Here is a 19,983-nt window from a genome sequence, read left to right as displayed (position 1 = left end):
CGGGCATTTGGACGGCCGTATAAGCTATTTGATCGCTAACCGCCACAAAAAGTTATTTTAGGCAGCGGTTGAGGAATCGCTAAGGTATTTAAGCAGCAGTTGGAAAAATCGCCATGGTATTTTAGTACGCGGTTGCAAAAATCGCCGTTAAAAAAATCGTAGAAAAAATGTGACCCCTCCCTTGACGGTTTAGATAACGCCTTTACACTAATAAGACGTACTTTTACAAATAGTAATTTTTGTAGTCTTTTACAAAATTGATTTCTCTAGCATTACCTTTTATGATATTATCGTTCGTGCTGACATAAAAGCCAGCAGGTCCCAAAAGTTTGACGCCTGCAAATTCACACATCCAAAGCTCAGAAATCACGCGAGTACAAAACAAAAAAAAAGGGAAAAAAAAAATCACTTTCCCCTACTAACATTTTCGAGCAATACAATCGCAACATTTTAGTTTTCATAGCGACCAACATTCCACTTCCTGTATTTCAGTTCTAATTTTTTACCCTTTACATGCCATCTTACATGCTTCTATTAAAACAAAATAAAATTCCATTTACTTATCATGTAATTAGCCACTTATTTGGTACTATCTATGTACCCTCCATTTCAGCAAGAAGTGACTTCCAAGAAAAACATGCAATTAAAACTGGAGTGCTTCTCTCCGTTTTTTTCCCTTATATCCATTCGAAGAAGATAAAATTAACCGACACCGATCAATATTACTATGCTTTCTTAGGTTGCAGCACAGGGATATATGAATAATTTTCAGAACCTTCGACTTTAATTTTCATATTCAACTTCATTGACTTAAATTATTCAAATTATCTAACAACAGGATTGATGTTTAAACCAAACCCTATCAGTGACTACACAATCGGAAACCACAAAATTTCAGACCTGACACTATTCAAAATGAGTATTACAAAATGTGATTAAAGAGAATTACCTTCGATTTCAACCAGGAATTTCCATGTGATTAACACAGTTCGAGAATCAAGCTTGTACGAGCTCCCTCTCCCTCTCCCTCTCCCTTATACCAGAGTCAAACTTTTAGTCTACAGCCCGTGCTATTTATCTCGGATCAATGTCAAAGATGGACAAACACAAGGTTCAGCTAGCTTTGTAAGCATACATATAGCCTCGAAGCTTTCTTATCTCTTCTGATGACTCAGTTAGCAGATGATCAACGTACAGAGCCAGTGCTGCTCCGCTGCATACCAGATAAGCATTCATGAATAAATTTAAAAGTTGCACGGGCAACTTGTGAACATGAATCGCATTCTAACATACCTTAGAGGTCCAAATGGAAGCCAGATTACATCCCAGCGGAACCTTGGCAATCTGCACAAATATCATATTTGTTCAAAACTAGTTTGTTTGTACCTTAAACTACAGCACAGTTCACAAGGGAAATAAACTTAAGAGCAAGGCAAGATGATAACATACTGACCACAAATCAGAAAATAAAATGCGGGTGCAGTGGTGCACCCTACCCATGCTCAACACAAAAGTGGAATTGCACATTTATTTTCTGTTTTTGCACAAGTCAATTGAATGAAGGGCCACTGTCTCAGGGGCTGAATGAAGGATATTTATAGAGAAATGAGATATTTTAATGTATTTAATTTATTGTTCCACTTAACTACCTCAGAGTGACAGTTTCATCGTATTTCATTCTCAATGTTTCTAAGTTGTGAATATTCTTGTATAAGACTGGTTATGTGAGTAGAATGTGTGAGTTTGAGAAGTAACATACCTCAACATGTAATACAGCCAGAAAGCCGCAAGTACAATGCCAGTAAAGAGTGAGTACCAAATCCATTGGCGGTGATGCTTTGAATCATGAAGCAATCCTATGATAGCTGATGAATATGCTACAACAGCTAGCCAATCTGTTATAGTTTTAAATAGTTAATTATTTCATCTCAAAGTAATGTAAAAGACAGCCAACTAAGCATACTAAATGCCATGCAAAGCATACTTCCCCTAACAGTGAAAAATCACGGACTAGGTTTAAAACCCAACGAATACCCATTAAGTATTAGTACATATTCTAAATGCAGAATTTCAAAAGACCCAACTATAAGAAATATTGGTTGAGCACTTAAACTACAATGCTACAACCATCACATGACTGTTGACACATTGACAAGCAACTCTACTAAATGATAAGTAGGGGAACATCACCTGCAGATATAATCATCCATGAGAGCATCTCTTCCATGAAATAAGCATGATAACGCTGTTGACCAAGATCAAAATGTGACAATTTCATCATGAGTAAACACATTTTTCAGATTAACATAGCCGCAAAATCACATATAACCAGTAGTTGCCCATCTGACTGCGTGGCACTAAACAATGTCATTATCGATATTAGAACGACAACAAATGACGAAAAAGGATTCATCCTCTACAAAAGACAATAAATTACTACATCATTCAAATGTCACAGGTTCCATAAACAACAAAAAAGCACTCAACTCACAAATTCTCAACTTCTCAACAACAACGAGCTCTACCCAGTGAAATTTTGCAACTTGATCTTAGAACCCCTACCCTTATGGTAAGTAACTGAAGATACCACATATTCACAACATGTAAAGATCTCTTGCTCATAATACTTATTATTAAATAAAACCCCAATTGAGACCCAACGGCTCCCAAGTCCCAAAGAATTATTTGAAATGCAATTGAAAGAAGATGCCCACTGTCAAACATATAGTCCTAATAACCCAGAAAAATGGTAAATTCAATGAGAACTTAGTGAAAGCAAGATGCTTGAACTTGCTTTTAATAAGAGAAAGAGAATCCGCATACCAATTCCCAAGGAGACATAACCTGCTGACAGATTGAGTACAACAGAAACACCGCGAAACAAAAGAGAAGCAATGCAAACAAAACCTAGCAAAAGAAAAATCAGCAAAGTTACTTCACATTGTAGAAAACCAAAAGCAAAATAAGATGTAAAATTGTTTAGTTGGAGACAACTTTTTACCCTCCATAACCGACTCTGTTGAGCTTGACTCTTCTCCATTTCACGAACCAACTCCTCTTGCTCTGTAAATTCGACAACCCAGTAACTAAAATTGGAATGAAAGTTCAAAATTTTGCCAATTTATCATTTTTCAGCAGCCAATTGGAGAGAGAGGGAGAGAGATAGGGACCTTGAGTATCCATGGGGCGAGAATCGTTGAGGGAAGGATCGTCCCAAGTGGGTAGAGAGAAGTCGTCGTCCTGTGAATTTCTCAATTTTCTCCTCAGCTTCCTCATCGCTCACACTTTTCGCAGTTGAGGTTTCTAATTTTCTGTTTGGCTTTGGGGAAAGTGGAAGGGAAAAGAAAGGAAAATTTGGGGATTTATCTCGGCCGAAATTGTTAGTCCTATCGTTGACGGTGGATCATGTGGGTCTGTTTTTCTCCTCTTATTTTTGACCGTAGGATGAGTAAAACCGGAATTCAAAAGTCGGGCGGTACTCATGTTTTTTTTTTTTTTTTTAATGCATAACCGTTTGGAACTGTCTCTCCCTTATTGTTTTATTCTATTCTTTATTTTTTGTGAAGGTTTCAAGTATTTTATTAGCTATTTGGCCACTTAGCACAAGTTTGGTAATCACATCAACACAAATGAAGATCTTATATTTGTCACGTGATCATTTAACAGTTAACTTAATAAATTTTCTAACGGTTGTATGAAATTTAAAATGAAATAATAGTAACTGTATGAGATTAAAATATTTTAAAGATGATGTATGAAATTGCAATTACACCAGTACTTGAGGATATAAAATGTAATTTACCATTTTTTTTTGGTCAAAGAAGCCGCACTTCTTTTTAACATGACACGTTTGTTTCTATTTTTCACTTTTGAATTTTAAATGAAATGTTTTGGTTATTCGTTCTATTGATCATATGTCTTGTTTCACTTTTTTTTTTAAACTTCTAATTCATTGTAATGTAAATTTATCGTTAATTTTAATTATTCTGCCAACTCGATGTTATTTTCATCCATTTTAGTCAGTAAAAGCCTTTGGATTTGCTATGTGTTTAAGCTTCCGTTCCTGCAAATTTTGTTCATAATTAAATTATTTGTTAATTCAAAGTATTTATTAATTTTTATTCCAAGTGTGCTAGTAAACCTGTACGTTCTCTAATTTAGTTTTGAAAATATTGTGTTCTACTAACACAAATAAATGAATATTAATGCAGTTCATGAGGAGGGAAATTCTGATAAGTCTTACTGTTTAACTGTTTCGACGTGATCATTCTGCAGTTCATGTACCTTGGAGTCCAAGCTACCATGGAGGGCGAGTGTAACGGAAGCCTTGCATTTGTAATTCGACGACGTTCCGATGGACCACAAAGCCTTTGCAGAAACACAGAAGAGTGAAAAGAAAAGTTGTGTGGGGAAGGGGATGAAGAACAATCAACTAAAAAATTAAGCAGATGTTTTTCCAGTCTGGGAAGTGGTCCAAAATATCAGCAGAAGCTCTTAAATTCAGGGGAAAAGGAAAAGACTTGCTGTGTCTGCAGAAACAGGTTTTACATTTCAATTGGCATAGTTAAATGATTATCACTTGTCGAATGAATGATTCTTAGAGCCATAACTCATTGCTCGCAAATCACAGTTTGACACGTATGAAAAAATAAAATCACACAAAAATAAAGTTTATGTTTACAAATGTCAAACCGTCTTTTGCCTCTAAGATGAAATGATCTTTTTACGTATGCAGAACCGAGTAATTTCCAAAGGAATTGATGGCAAAGCATCCATTAAATATGGGCACTAAAACATGCTTTATCAGTATGACAGTTGCCAATGATAACTTTTGTACTGAAAAAACAACGAAGTAAAATGGATCTCCTTTGCACAACTTCTTTTACAGGAAAAAGTAGAATACAAATATACAAGAAAATATCTCGTAAACTCATAAAATTATATTCGCTTGATCTAAGCAACCCTTGATCAGATGATGCAGATTCCAGATATAAAAAAAATCTTATCCACCTTCTGCTTATATAACATCAGTTTTCTACCATCTGCAATTAACACAAATCATATCATATGCCAATGTAATATATATTATATATACACATTACATGTTCTTGTCTGTCAAGTGAGTGAAGTAGAAATCTTCTTACCACTTCTGTAGGTTCTGTAGAACTAGACTTCCTGCAGTAGAAGATCACCTCCTTCAGATTCTCGTCACGCTCATCAGCACTCATTGCAGAATAATACTCAGCATGATGTTGTCCCTGCAGGGGTGACTGCATTCCGCTTCTCGTTTTGGCTGAATCATCACCACCACAAGGCCTCATTCCGTTGGAATCATTTTTCGCAGTCCCCGAATAAAGTCTAGGCTTAAAAAACTTCCAAAACCGAACCACAATCTTCCCAAACAAGAACCTCCCTTCGCGTCGCTTGGGTAAACTAGGGACGGTGAAGTAAGTAGTGGGCGAAGTAAAGCAGCTTGGTGATGGTGCAGAAAAGCTACTTGGTGAGGGAAGTGATTTCGACACAGAATGAATGGTGCCATCAAAGGGCTCCAAAACCCAACAATCACATTGTTCATCATACTTCAACTCTAAACTCTGCATTATATGATCTAAGAAACTACTTCCCTCGTCTCTCACAAGAATATTATAGTTCTTTACCCGCTCCTATATATAAGCAAAAAAATTCATCTTTTTACCTTTTTACGGAAACATTGATCACCTTCAATAATCTGCCGCACTGGTTGAGGGGAATCTTTGATGAACTGGGAAGAGTTTTTGGTTAACTGCAATTTACCAAATTTACCAAGGACTTATTTTTGGAAAGCAACTTGATTGATTTTGCTGGGACCATGAGTCTTGTTTTAGAAATACAGTTCAAAAGAGGCTTTAGATTTGATTGATTGATATTATGTGATTTTGTTTCTTTCTTGTGTTCCCGACAATTTCTTTAGGAAATTATTATGAAAGTTTGTAATCCCAAACATGGAAAAGGCATGTGACCCAAATTTCTTTAGTAATAATTGACTGCATAACCAACTAGTTATTAGTTTGGTCATACTTCTATTTCAATGTCGAAACAGGTCTTAAGTTTGAATCTGTCCACCATGTTGATAAAAAAATGAGGTCATATATTCCAATTAAGTTTTGATGAGATAAATGTTAGGTGTGAACAACTACATAACCAACTAGTTTTTGATCTAGTGATACTTTGTTTCCTAATGTCAGAAGAAGTTCCAAGTTTGAATCCGTCCACCCATAAAAAATGACTGCATAAGATTTGAGGGAATATTCCAAATGGGTTTTCGTGAGATAAATTAATTTTGTATGAGAAAAAAAAATGAAAATTGTTATTGACACTCTAAACTTTCAATATTACAAAAAAAAAAACACCGATAGTTGATATTTTCAATAGGTTAAAGTTAATATTACGAAAGAAACAACGCAATTTGCAAATGGCTTATAAGTCAAGTGGTTAAGAATATTTGCCTTCACACTAGAAGTCTCGAAGTGTGATTCTCCCCTCTCACTATCGCTTGTATAAAAAAACAACACAAGTGAACCTATAAAGCATGCCATGCTCACTATTAACAAATTAACACAACAAGATTATCGCTTTAAACATCAACAGGTTAGCTGAAATTATTTATATGAAGTCAGCTTTACTTTACATGCCTAAGAATCTGCTCAAATTCATATGAAGTTGGAAACTTTGATGTGGTTTATAACATTCGAGCCCTAACTATCAATCCTAGCACTTCACAATTCATCTTGAGAGTTCCCTTTAGACGAAGTAGATTCCGGTTGATTTTCAAGTAGGTACCTTGTGGCCAAGGATACATGTAATGCCGCTCCATACGGAAGCACATCTTCGTTTACTCTGAAGTTCGGTGAATGCCCTGATTCGAGCTCTCCTTGAGACTCGTTCTTCATACCAACCGCGAAGAAGTATCCTGGAATTACTTCTTGATAAAATGCGAAGTCTTCTGCACCCATCGTTGGTTGCCTCTCAACTATGTTCCGAGGGCCTAGCAAATCTCCCGCAACATTTAGGAAGTGTTGATGCAGATCTCTGTCGTTAATGACTACGGGGTAAAAGGGCTTAGCCTTTTCGTTGAATAGGACAGTTGCATTGCACCTCTGTACGCTGGCTTGTCTAGTGATGACCTGCAACTCGCATAAATAATTAACGTTTATGATGAGACATTGTAAAAGAAATGAATGAGTCGGCGCAAGAATTTTTAACTTCAGGACTCAGGATGCCAAAAGGAAAGGCAGGAATCTAAGCCAGTAGAAGCAAAGCATACCTCTTCAATTCTTTGTTTAAGATGCATAAAGCTTTCCTTCGAAAATGCCCTGAACGTCCCACCAATTGTAACAGAATCTGGAATGACATTGAAAGCACCGCCTCCTTGGAATTTTCCAACAGTAACAACCTGCAAGACGTGCTTTCATGTAACTGGATGGATACGGACTAACTGAAGCGTTATTCCTTGTGTAGGGGTCTACAAATCATATGAAAAAGATGCCAACATTCACGTAAGGGAGAGTGACTGGCAGCACATGGGAAGTAAAGTAATTAATTGCTTGCTATAGTCGAAAACAGAATTGATATGGGTAGAACTTTTAACTCCAATAAGTAAATAAGCAGTAGAGTAATAACAGGAACAAAAAATGGATTATAGGTACAGACACAAGCAAAGAGAGAAGGAGAGAGAGGGAACCTGTGAATCCAAGCGGCCAAGATCGGGTCTATTGTGTGCTGTGGAATGGCAGCGTGACCCCCCTTCCCACTTATTACCGCCTCAAAAAAACCACTGGCAGCAAAAAAAGGGCCAGACCTGGAGGCCACTGAACCAATGGGGTGATTAGCGGCGACATGCAACCCAAAGATGGCACCAACATTCTCCAGAGCCCCTTCATCTACCATCTTCTTTGCTCCTCCACCTCCTTCCTCAGCTGGTTGGAAAACAAGAACAACTGTTCCCTATAAGAAACATAAGAAACAACTAAAAAAAGGTTCTCATGGATAAGAGAGATACAAATGACATTGAAAGCCAGTTGACAGAAACAGTATCTCAGAGAAGAGAGACATCTAAGTACAATGTAGCTCTATGTAGGATACACATAATCTCCAATGATAACTGGCATACAGAAGCACAATTAGAGGTCTTTATGTAGATAAATTAGTCGGCAAGCAACTTCCTACAAGCATTATGCAATTACATTTGAGAAAATTCCATATTCAAGGTACATTTTCTACGATTTGGAATATGGTCAAGGAAGAAAAGAAATTTTTAAGCTAAAAACAAGAAGTTCTAACCATGAAATTTAACACACAGAAGGATTAATAATCTCAATGAGCTAACCTGCATGCTTCTAAACTGGTATCGCCCAAACAGGGAACACATATATGTTTTAATGATATTGTTTTTTTAATTCCCTGATGTTTGCGTAACCTGGACATGAATCGAGAACTTCGCTTTCCTATCTGAAATGACTATTTTAAACATAAGTTCAAGTCAACTGAATCAAAGGTCACGTAACAAACTCAACCCGTAAAACTAACGAGTAAACAGAACACAATAGATTCAAACCAATCAAGCAACCAGACTCGCAATGCAATTGATGACATTTTAGAACCATTATATACATTCATTATTTTAACAAGTCGTCCAATAACACCTGTAATTCGTGTCGATGTTCTTGAAGTATCTTTGCAGCACCAAGAAGCATGGCAACATGAGCATCATGTCCACAAGCATGCATCTTCCCTGCAACTTTGCTCTTGTGCTCCCACTCCACACTCTCCTGCATCAAACCAAAAGACACAATACTTTCCATCAATTCATCATTAGCTTTAATTCAAAACACCAGTCTAAAAATCACGATTTTCTCCAACTCAGCAAGTCAACAATCACCGATTTCTAAAACAAGAAAATACGTGCATGTTTGCGATTGCCTTGGAAAGAGATAAAAGTGCTTTCTGACCACAAAAAACGCTACTAACTGTTTTTGACAGAAAAGTTTAGAAGTGCTCGTGGGTCATAGAAAGCTATTTCTAGCACTGCCTAGCTTCATTTTTTAACACTTTTAGCAAAAGCACTTCCCTTTCTGCAGAATCAATTTAAAGCTCCAAAATTTTACTAGACCTGCATAGCCAGAGCATCCATATCCGCTCGAATCGCAACGAACGGCGGTCCACCACTCCCAACAAAGCCAACAACGCCGGTTCCGGCGAATGGGTATTTGTAACGGACGTCCATCTGATCAAGTTCGTCTCTGATAAGCTTACTGGTCTCGAATTCCTCGAAACCAAGTTCTGGGTTTTCATGTATTTTCCTTCTGACTCCCACCATGTAATCGAAAAGCTCCTGCCTTTTGGCGAAGTCAAGGAACTTCACCGGGATTTGGGCCAACTCTTCCGGGGTCAAAGAACTGGCTGAAGAAATGAGAAGCAGGAGAATCAGTAAAACAGTAAAAATCGGGGAGACCCATTTGCAGGACGCCATGGATTTGCACGGTGAGCTTTGTGGAAGTGGTGATGGATATGGAGAGTGGGGTTGAAATTTTGTAGAAGGGTGTAGGATGCAAATCATATCGAAGTGTGGATGATTTTTTTTTTTTTTTTTTGGATTAATCAGTTTACTACTTTGAATTTTCGTGGTTTTCAATATTTGATGCATAAAATTTTTTCATTCCAAAATCATTCTTCAAGTTTTAATTTTAGGATAATTTCATCGGTTAAGTTTTTCATTAGAACTTCTGTTAATTAATGACGTGACGCTTACATAGACAATAACCAAATTCCACGTGCTAATATAGGCCCGCTTCAATATTAAAAAAAATATATAAATACAAGAAAAAAAACTCACCCGTCTTCTACCTCCCCTATCCTCCTCCCTTCCTTCTTCCCTCTGCAATCTACACCCTCTCCCTCAACCTTCCTTCACCACGGGTCTCCCCCCAACCTTCCCCCACCTTCATTCTTCCCTCTGTAATTTCTTCCCCCATCCCCCCCCCATCTCTCTCTCTCTCTCTCAAATCCCTACAAACCTAACCCATGTGGATATTTCTCCTCCTACCACAATTTCCTCCCCCATTCCCCTCTCTCTAAAATCCCTCTCTGTAACTTGCAATCTGTCATCTCCTCCAAACACTCAAATTATAATTTGTAAAACCCTAATTTCTACCCATTTGTGAGAACCCGCATAAAATTTTCTACATATTAATTTATGCTTTGCTTGGTATAGTAATATTTATACTACTTATAGTATAATATTGCATTAGTATCCACGTGGCGACAATGTGTGAAAGGAGGAATGAAGTAATTGCAAAGCTACTCTGAGAACACTTCAATCTAGCAGGAGCTGGCATAAAACGAGACAACAAATAAATTACTTATTAAATATTTTTAGTCAATCGGTAACTTGCTTGTCATTATCCTACAACCCAACTGACTGAAGCCATGTATTTATAGGCAAAGACCTTCAGATTGAAACGAGAGGGAGACAAGAAAAAAGAAACCGAGAGAGGGAGAGAGAGAGAGAGAGAATAGAGTAGAAGTAGCAAGAAGTTTGTATATGTATAAGAGAAAGGAATAAGAAGCTGCAATCTGAGAGATGGCTTGTGGTGTTAACCAATAGCATGTTATGTATGGAGGTAATGATCTCTATATTTTATATCCTTCCCATTCTTAGATTACTCATTGTTATTCAAATTAGTTTTCAGCAGATTCTTATTTTGATCGCATATAAAGAGATTTGGCTCTAAGTATATAGGTGTGTGTGTGTGTGTAGGGTTTATAGCTGTTAGGGTTGTGCGATAAGGAAGAGAATGGAAAGTTTTCCTACATGTTTGTATTATAAAACAAGAGGGAACATAATGTTTTGGATGTGTAGATAAATGGAATGGGTATAGAGAGATCAGGGACACTAATATGAGAAATACAGCTATTGAGATTTGTTTGGCTAAAGTGCTCTTACTGTTGTTAATTCAGGATTATGGTGTTGCTATTTGGTTATTGAAGGTAGAAATGAATATGGAAAACAAAAAGAGAACATCAAATTTCACAAGGTATGACCAGTGTGGTTGGTTGGTAAATGGAGCTAAGTTGTAGCATGACTAGTTTTAGAATTTAGGTAAGGGAAATACGGTAGATCTTTACGGAAATTGATTTTATTAAATTTTGTGAAGTGCTATATTATTCTTGATCTTTTTGGTTGATTAATACAATTGGATATTAATTGGCTAATTGCTTCAGTAAGTGTTTACTTGTTATTGATTATGAAATTATTGCTGGAATGCTATTCATTGAGAATATATTGTGATATATGTGAAAAATGAAATGACATTATCTGTGCATCACTCACATTGTGAGATGTGATTGGAACTTCAGTATTTAGATTTGAATTCGGGAAATGAGGGTAGTTGGAAAGGTTCTTTTGTATAGTTAAATCTATTCATTGTGAAACCAGTTATAGGCGAGCCCGGTGTGCACAATAGAATAGGGTATCGATGGGAATTGTCGATGTGGGTGATTTGGGATGGAGATCAATGAATTAGATACGATGACTAGCAAAAAGGGTTTATGAACTTGGGATATCATATGGGGGTTAGTATGCTGGTTGTGTGGAGATTGTTAGTTGGGTTGTATTGCCAAAGCTTGGATTATCGAGGTGAGTGGTTTATGTAATATGTTTCAAAATATTCTTTTTTTTTTTTGATAAACGAAAACCACGAGCTATTGTGGGTTTTATCTATTTCAAATCTTTATCTATTTTCAAGTCAAGCATGTTAGCTTTCAAGAAATATTTTGATGAGTATATATATTTTGTGTTGTTGAGATTGTTCATGGAGCATAAGAACTTTAATGTTGCATTAATCCGAGGGATAAATGTAAACTGCATACAGGTACATTAGGGTAGAATGACCAGTGGGGGTCATGTGGTGAGTTACAATTTATAAATGATATAATGAACACGTAAATGGATGATGTGATATGACATTATATGGCTAAATCTTTGATATTATTATTCTATTTTATAGTGTGATTAAAATGGCAAGCTTGACTTGCATATTACATATTCTACTCCCTGAGCGACGGTGGTTGTTGCTTACTCCTCACCTTTATATTTTACATATGAGTTATTTGGCAAGACAAGTGATAGACGAGTTGAAGTTGTGTTAGATGAGAGTTTTAAGGATTTTAATTTATTACTTTTGTACACCCTGTAAGAATTTTGGAAGTATTTTTATAAGAGGAATTTATTTTCCAACCCGTTTCAATTTCCTTCTATTTATTGAGCTTTTAACTCACGTTTCAGATTCAAGTTTGAGTTTTTATTATCGACTCCGGGTCCGGGGCATGACACCATTTCTCTCTCTCCACTGCTCTAGAGAAAGAAAAAAACCACTAATTTCCATTGGCGAAGGGACGAGAAGAATCGGGGTTGTGGAGGAATCGAAGATCAAAGCTGGGGAGGCGTAGATGCATGTCGCAGGAGTGAGCTTGGATCTGAATTGGTTCCTGCCCTTCATATTGTAGGTTGCCCAGAGAGAGAGAAGAAAGAGAGGGTGGTGAAGGAAGGTGTGGGGGGGGGGGGGGAGCTTCACGACAGGGGTTTTGGCATTCTGCTTCTTGTTGCAGGGGTTGCCGGCGACTGAAATGAGAGGGTGTAGGGATTTTAGAGAGGGTGCGGGTTGCAGAGGGAAGAAAGAAGGGAGGGGTTGGGGGAGGTAGAAGACAGATGGGTTTTTTTTTTTTTTTTTTTAAATATTGAAGTGGGCCATATTGACACATGGTACTCAGTTATTGTCTATATGGACCATATGTCATCAATTAACAGAAATTCTAACAGAAAACTTAACGGATGTATGAAATTGTCCCAAAATTAAGACTTGAGGTATGACTCTAGGATGAAAAAAACTTCATGTATCAAATGTTGAAAATCACGAAACTTCAGGGTAGTAAACTAAGATTAACCCTTTTTTTATATGAACAATGTATAGGGTGTTATGTCAGATTTTTATTATATAGACAATAATCTATTCAACTTCATAGTTAGAAATTCAAAGTAATAGAAAATAATCATGTTTTATAGCAAAAAATCATCCAATGCTTGTGATTTTAGGAAAGGGATCATCTCTAGATCCCTTCCACTAAATCCACCTAATCACCTAATTCGAACTCTTGAAATTTGATCTAACGGCTAAAGTTATTATAACTTTTAAAGGGATCTTCTGTTTGTAGCTGTTTGATCAAATTTCAAAGACCCGGATTGGTTGATTTGGTGGATTTGGTAGAAGGGATTCGGAGATGATCTCTTTCCGTGGTTTTATACTTATTTGAAATATATATTATTAATTTAGATTTTATTAAGTTAGATTTTTGTAGTGAGAATCCTGCAAGGATCATCTTTGTAATGATATCGGGAATTCTCAAATCATATCAGTTTATCATAAATCGTGCGGTAAAAAATAATTGTAATTTTTTTATTTAAAATTAAATATAAATAATATATGACGAAAAATGATCGTACGACGTACGATCAATGGATGCGCCGGGTCCTCTCTCTGATTTTTGTATTAATTTATGGACCATACGGGCACACAGGTAGGCAATAGTGGATCCATTTCATTTTGACGGAGTAACCAACATACTTCGACAGTAGAAGAATAGAAGGCAAAATGAGAGAGAGTTAAATAAGAAGTTTCAGAATCAACTATTACAAATAAGAAGTTATATAATATATCTAATTGTTTAGCTTAGCTTAATGCTTTCCTAAACTTTCACTCAATATTACGTTCTAGTGATATATTTTCTTCAATTATAAATGAAAGATCTTAGATTCGGTTCTCATCAAAGACGAATTTGAATCATATAAACAAAGGGTAATTTTGTAGGAAATGAGTTATTTACATTAAAATTCGACGTCTTACAGTAAAAATAAAATCATTCAAACTCTTTTCTAATTAGAAACACTTCCCACTTCCACTACATTGCAATTGCAACCCAAAACTAATCAGCGTCCGCTTCAGAACGACCAACCAGTGACTGCCAAAACGACACCGCCCCAAAAGATAAACACCATCCAGCCGTCCCTCGCGCCCCCAGGGACCCCACAACCCAGACATCACGCCACGTGGAAATGCATAACTCCACTCGACAACGTAGAGGAAAAAACTCGGAAAAAGGCAAAGCAGCTTTCCCTTCTCCTCCTTCCAACACGACACCAACACGCCTAAGCAAATTGGCAGAGCTCTCACCCACTGTACGCGGGTCTCTCTTTCCCCACCCCTTCTTCTTCTCCATCAAAACCCTAATTTCTCCAATCCGATCCGTCGTCTCTCCCCAATTTCCACCGTCGATTTCGAGGTACGCGTACACACCCAATTTATACCCGCACGTCTGTATGGTCTGATTGTTTTCCGATGATTCTTTTCGGTGAAAATTTTCGATCTTGATTTGTGTGGAAATAGGGTTTTGCGTTGACGTTTTTTTAATTGTGAATTGTGTAGAAGATCGAGAGGGTTTGATAATCTGCAGAGATGTCAACCATGTTCACCAGGATTTTTGGGAAACCTAAACAGGAAAACAGTGCCCTAACCACCTTAGACAAGTTGAATGAGGTAAATTTTCGATTAATTCGTCGTTACGTGTTGTTTTGCATTGATGGTATTTGATGAAGTATTTGAATTTGCGTGGTTCCTTGGTGATTTTGTTTGTTTGATTGATTTGGGTTTTGGAAATTTGATGAGTTTACTGTGTGTTTCGAACTTTTGGCATGTCGACGATTCTTTTCGGGTTTGTGGATAGCCTACAATTTAGTTTGAGAGGTTGTGGTGGCACATGAAATGATTCCTCATTGTGTAGCTCTTCATGGTTTCTTTGAAGTTGGTTGATGCAATTAGATTGCTCTCTGAATCAATTTTGGTAAATGTTCCACAGACGCTAGAAATGCTTGAGAAAAAGGAGAAAGTACTACAGAAGAAGGCCGCTGCAGAAGTTGATAGGGCCAAGGATTTCACCAAAGCAAAGAACAAAAAGGGTATGTTTGCAAAGTGTTTTCATTTTTCTTAGGAGAGTTTGAGTGGTGATATGTAGTTTTGAATCATGTTCTCGATGAACTCATTAATTTTCTGCTTTGAGAGAGGGCTTATGTTCACATCCGTAATGGTGTCACAATTTCCACCTAGTTATGTAGACACAAATATGTCTGTTTCCATGTATTGCTTAACTCAATCTATGTTTCAAACTTTACCTGAGATTTGTTTATCCTTTTCACCATTGCTTTTAGCTCCAATTGAATATGTTAGTGATGAAGACTCACTGTTAAGAAGCCCTTGAAGTTGGTCAGATGCATGAATGATGACTGTCAAACTTTTTTAGATTTTGTCCTTAAGGTTGAAATCATTAGGAGGTGATTTGGATCTAAAACCAAAGATGTCTTAACCACGGCTTTTTAAATTCTAGTATTGTGGTTGAGTTATAACTTATCTTGCTATTTTGCAGCGGCTATACAATGTTTGAAGAGGAAGAGGTTATATGAGCAGCAAATAGAGCAGCTTGGAAATTTCCAGCTGCGTATCCATGATCAGGTAACGATGAGATTGGAATTATATTCTCCCATGCTTTGAAAGTGTTTCAAATATATTTTATCATTTTAATATATAATATAATCTTTGTTTTGGATTTTTTATGTTGATGAAAAGTATTTGTGTGTATTGATGTTGCAGATGATAATGCTAGAAGGTGCAAAAGCCACAACCGAAACTGTAGATGCCTTGAGAACTGGAGCTGCTGCAATGAAGGCAATGCAAAAAGCAACGTAAGTAGTGTATATTATATATAGAGGATATTTTCAGGTCCACTGGAGTTTTGCTCTAATAATGTGCTCAAGTCGTTAATTTGAGAGTACTAGATCTGTATAATATTATCAGTTACTTACTATTTATGCTTTATCTTCATTTCCTGATGTCCCATGGGATCTGAATAATTCAATTACGGGTGTTCCCTGACATAATTGAAATGTGTATGTTTTTGTACAGGAACATAGATGATGTGGACAAGACTATGGATGAGATTAATGAGCAGACAGAGAACATGAAACAGATACAGGAAGCATTGTCAACTCCAATTGGTGCAGCTGCTGATTTTGATGAGGTTTGCATTCTCGTTTCCTTCTTTTATCCCTTCGATGTTTGGTTTTTTTTATATATGAAAATGATAGTATCGATGATTGATATTTTTATTTATGAAAAAGATAGTATCAATGATTGGTTTTTTAAAGGATATGTTTTTGTTAGCCCTCTTTGTTTACCCATGGGATGTGTTTTAAAAAAGGATGTGTTTTTTTTTTTTTTTCTCTTCTGTTAATTTTGTATGTATTCTATTGAGTTTGCATACAGCTACTTAGAAGTTTATACAATATTATTTGCAGGATGAATTGGAAGCAGAACTTGAAGAGCTGGAAGGTGCCGAATTGGAAGAACAACTTCTTCAGCCAGCAACACAAGCTCCTGCAGCTCCAGTGCAGGTTCCAGCTGGAAGGCAACCAACTCGTCCTGCTCCCCAAAGGCGCACTGAAGAAGAAGATGAATTGGCTGCTTTGCAGGCTGAGATGGCGCTTTAAGCAGCAGCAGGTCTGTGGGTCAGTTTCAGTACAAAGTTCCGCTCATACGCGGTTCTATTGTTTTCGTGTTTGGGAGTTGATTTTGTTGGTTACGGTGTTTGCAGGTATTCATTCTTATGAGTCAAGGCTATGTCAAGGATTGGTCTGATTCTACAATGGAGATTTCTGTTCCGATCACGCATCGCAGGTTTCTATGTGGCTTCTTCATTATTAAAGAGAATGTATATAAAAGTGGCATAAATTCAAACAGAGTCCCCTTTGAAACTTGTATTCTGCTTTTCTCAGATTTTTCTTTCTTCCTTGTTTTCTTTCTTTTAAGTTTACTTTTTGAACATTTGTTCAATGTTCTTGTGGCCTTATATCAAATAGCTTGTTCTATTATTATGTGATATTGTGACCAAGTCAATAATAAGAATATTCTCTTGGAGCCTATAATAGAGAGAGGATCATTGCCGGATCCTCTTTGTGAGGATCCTAGGAATCCTTCAATCACATATGTTCATCGTACATTGTACGGTCAGTTTTTGTCAGGTATTGTTTATATTTAATTTTAAATAAAAAAAATTACAATAATTTCTGATCATACGATGGTATGATAAACGGATGTGATTGGGCCGGAGCTAAGTTTAGGTTAGTTTTCCGGGTTCTTGACCAGCGGTTGACCCAAGTCAATGATGGAAAGGGAGACGCAAGTCAATGATCGGAAGGGAAAAAAATGCAAAAAATTTCACCCTCTCCCGGGTTTGGTGAAGAAAAAGAGGCATTGATTTTAATTAATTTCTTTTGTAAATGTATAATTAGATTTAAAACTCAAACCGGGAAGGATACTAGCCCCAAACGATTCACATGAATGATGAGTTTGATACTTAATTATTATAGTAAATAGTTGATATATTTTACATTTTATAATTTTACATTTTTCTAAAAGAAAAGTGTAGTGGAAGTAAATAGAAAAGTGTATTGGAAGCAAATGGTTTGTTTTTATTAACGTGGTTTAACCGTTAAAGTAGGAGGGAAGGGAAGGGAAGGGAAGGGAAGATCCTTTCATATTTTTTTTTTTATAAGGTTTGATGGGGAGTGCAAGCAGTCGGACCTGGTGGGGAGTTTTTGGTACGAACTGAAATCGAGCACGAACGAAGAAAAAGGGTGCTCCCACGTTTTAATCAACGTGAGGACATTCTCCCCTTCCGCTTGAGAGATCCTCTCGTCTCGTGTCACCTGAATTATATCCTTATAAATCACGAGTTTCGTGGATTCATAAGAATTTATTTCTGGTTACAAGTAAAACACTCCATTCTCTTCTCGTGAATTGATTAAAATTGCCCATGAGTTCACTTTAATAATTTCAATAATTACGAAAAAAAAAAATGAAAGAGAGGGAGAGAGAGAGAGAGAGAGAGAGAGAGTGAATAAAGAGGAAGAGGATAAGAGACGAAAAAAGAACGTATCTTGGAATTGAAAAGAAATAGGGATTTCGATAAAAATGGTAATAACAAATGAACAAGAACATAGCTTAGCTAGCTAGCAAAAGCCAAGCAACAAGAAGATGTAACAACAATGCACTTCACATGTTTCTTGAAGAATTAATCATGGATGGATCTTAATTTCTCCAAAAATGGCGATTCATCAGTGGATAATGTAGGTGAGGAGCAATGCCAATACCATCAACCCATAAGCAATTCCCTGATCCACTGCCACCCCTGCATACCAAAACACAACAATCATCAACCACACGATATAAACAGAAAGCAAACACGGGTTAAGCCAGTTGGTTAGCGTTAACACCCACATTACAATATAAAATTTAAACTACCGCATCCAGAAATCATTTCCGCACACATTTTCTCTCTCTCTCTCTCTCTCTCTCTCTCTCTCTCTCTCTCTTTCTGCAAACCTCTTTATTTTCTGCCATATCCAAATGGCTCGAAAAAGAGAGTGCAGAAAGAAAAAACCGTGTGCGGAAATCGTTTCTCTACGGCATCTTCAAGAGAGAGGGGGAGAAACTAACCATCACTTGTAGGGGCAGGAGCAGGAGCGAGGCTTTGAGCATCGATGGAAGGGAGAAGCAGAGAGATAACAAGGGCAAAAACTGCCATCACAAAGAATTCAACCTTCAAAATCTCCATTTTCTTTTCTTTTCCTTTCTAAAAGCTGTAAAATTTTCTCACTTCCCAAACAGCTTTCTCTCGCTCCCCCCCCCCCCCACCCCCCAAATCGGCCCCAATGGGATTTCTCTTCTCCAGAACAAATGTTGTGCCAAATGAGGGTGGCTTTCAACCTCTCAGTTTTCGATTTATATAAACCCGAGGACTCGTACGACAAACCCTAACGGCCTAAAACGACAGTCGGACTAGGAGAATCTTTCCACAAAGGAAACGGCCACTCTGGCTCATTGGCTCTCAGCCTCCCACCCCAAATCCTATGCTCTTGACCCTGCCACGTGGACGGCCGAGATTGCATGCACGTTAAAACTACAGGTAATGTCGAGCTGTGGATATGTGGGCCTCCACCAATGACTTGGGACCCCTTCTTCTGTGTACTTCCCACATGCAACTCAATCCTTAATTTATATGTCGACTCCGCTCGTATGTTATTGTTCGAATTTTTTAGCATGTTCGGGGATATTTTATACTCAATTTATGATTGTTATAGTTTTTTTATCGATGATATAATGACAAAGTTCTAACAACTAAAAATTTACTCTGAAATATTATCGTTAGAAGATGCTACATAAATTACGTTTTGTAAATTACATGTGAATTATTTCTCTAGTAAAAGTAGCATCCACCAATAAAATTAGATCTGACTTCTATTTGATAAATAATTATCATGTGGTCCACAAACTATAGAGTATGATGTTCCTAACATTTTTCTTTTGTCGTCTATTATTTTTTGAATTTTTTTGTGGATAAATAATTTGAAATATTGTAGGAAATGATGGTGCCGTTGGTGTGTTTTATAGACAGATCGGATATCTTCCACCAATGCTACCGGATCAAGTTATTCGGACTTTTGAAATTTCATTTAACGGCAAAAAATTATTATAACTTTTAGAATATCAAAACAGATGGGCCAATTGGATGAAATTTCGAAGAAAAATTATTATAACTTTTAAATGATCAAAATAGGTGGGCCGGTTGAATGAAATTTCAAAGACCCGGATCACTTGATCCGGTGGTTTTGGTAGAAGAGTTCCGGAGATGATCTCTTCTCTCGTAGACACATCATAAAACAAGATAACTGACAGAGATCGATCCAACTTGGCAAGCAACAACTATTCAGTTTTTGTTGGATTTCGGAGCATGCGTTGGAGAGAACAAACAGAGTTGAATTTTGAACCGTTTGGTTTTATG

The 19,983-nt window shown here is 37.0% G+C and overlaps 2 protein-coding genes, 1 long non-coding RNA gene and 1 pseudogene across 5 annotated transcripts; 1 reads left to right on the top strand and 3 right to left on the bottom strand.

Moving 5' to 3' along the window:
* Positions 1–181: 181 nt before the first annotated feature.
* Positions 182–3,358, bottom strand: LOC103400748 (uncharacterized). Its single transcript, XM_008339406.4, has 9 exons — positions 3,171–3,358; positions 3,002–3,063; positions 2,824–2,907; positions 2,191–2,245; positions 1,760–1,895; positions 1,294–1,344; positions 1,136–1,213; positions 950–1,033; positions 182–336 (listed from the first exon to the last, which is right to left on the bottom strand). The coding sequence occupies exons 1-8, from the start codon at positions 3,274–3,276 to the stop codon at positions 997–999; spliced, it is 609 nt and encodes a 202-aa protein (XP_008337628.3). The 5' UTR covers positions 3,277–3,358; the 3' UTR covers positions 182–336; positions 950–996.
* A 3,233-nt stretch (positions 3,359–6,591) lies between these two features.
* LOC103431531 (IAA-amino acid hydrolase ILR1-like 4) lies at positions 6,592–9,879 on the bottom strand (annotated as a pseudogene).
* Positions 9,880–14,172: 4,293 nt separating this feature from the next.
* LOC103400745 (vacuolar protein sorting-associated protein 32 homolog 2) lies at positions 14,173–17,065 on the top strand. 3 transcript variants are annotated; one of them, XM_008339402.3, is made up of 8 exons: positions 14,173–14,373; positions 14,517–14,627; positions 14,947–15,046; positions 15,511–15,596; positions 15,735–15,826; positions 16,047–16,161; positions 16,439–16,640; positions 16,735–17,065. In XM_008339402.3, exons 2-7 carry the CDS (start codon positions 14,547–14,549, stop codon positions 16,628–16,630), a joined length of 666 nt encoding a protein of 221 aa, XP_008337624.3. In that variant the 5' UTR covers positions 14,173–14,373; positions 14,517–14,546; the 3' UTR covers positions 16,631–16,640; positions 16,735–17,065. The 3 variants fall into 3 exon arrangements, with proteins under 3 accessions (XP_008337624.3, XP_070670000.1, XP_008337625.3); XM_070813899.1 differs by having other exon boundaries at positions 14,185–14,373; positions 14,520–14,627; XM_008339403.3 differs by having other exon boundaries at positions 14,185–14,373; positions 16,726–16,766.
* A 1,020-nt stretch (positions 17,066–18,085) lies between these two features.
* On the bottom strand, positions 18,086–19,229 carry LOC108169407 (uncharacterized). Its single transcript, XR_001785715.3, has 2 exons — positions 18,639–19,229; positions 18,086–18,330 (listed from the first exon to the last, which is right to left on the bottom strand). It is a non-coding gene; the product is annotated as an uncharacterized lncRNA (long non-coding RNA).
* Positions 19,230–19,983: the final 754 nt, after the last annotated feature.

This window comes from Malus domestica, chromosome 15 (assembly GCF_042453785.1).
Source record: "Malus domestica chromosome 15, GDT2T_hap1".
In the NCBI taxonomy this organism is placed as follows: domain Eukaryota; kingdom Viridiplantae; phylum Streptophyta; class Magnoliopsida; order Rosales; family Rosaceae; genus Malus; species Malus domestica.
The sequence above is the reverse complement of the archived record's forward strand: the minus strand, read 5'-3'. Positions and strand labels throughout refer to the sequence as shown.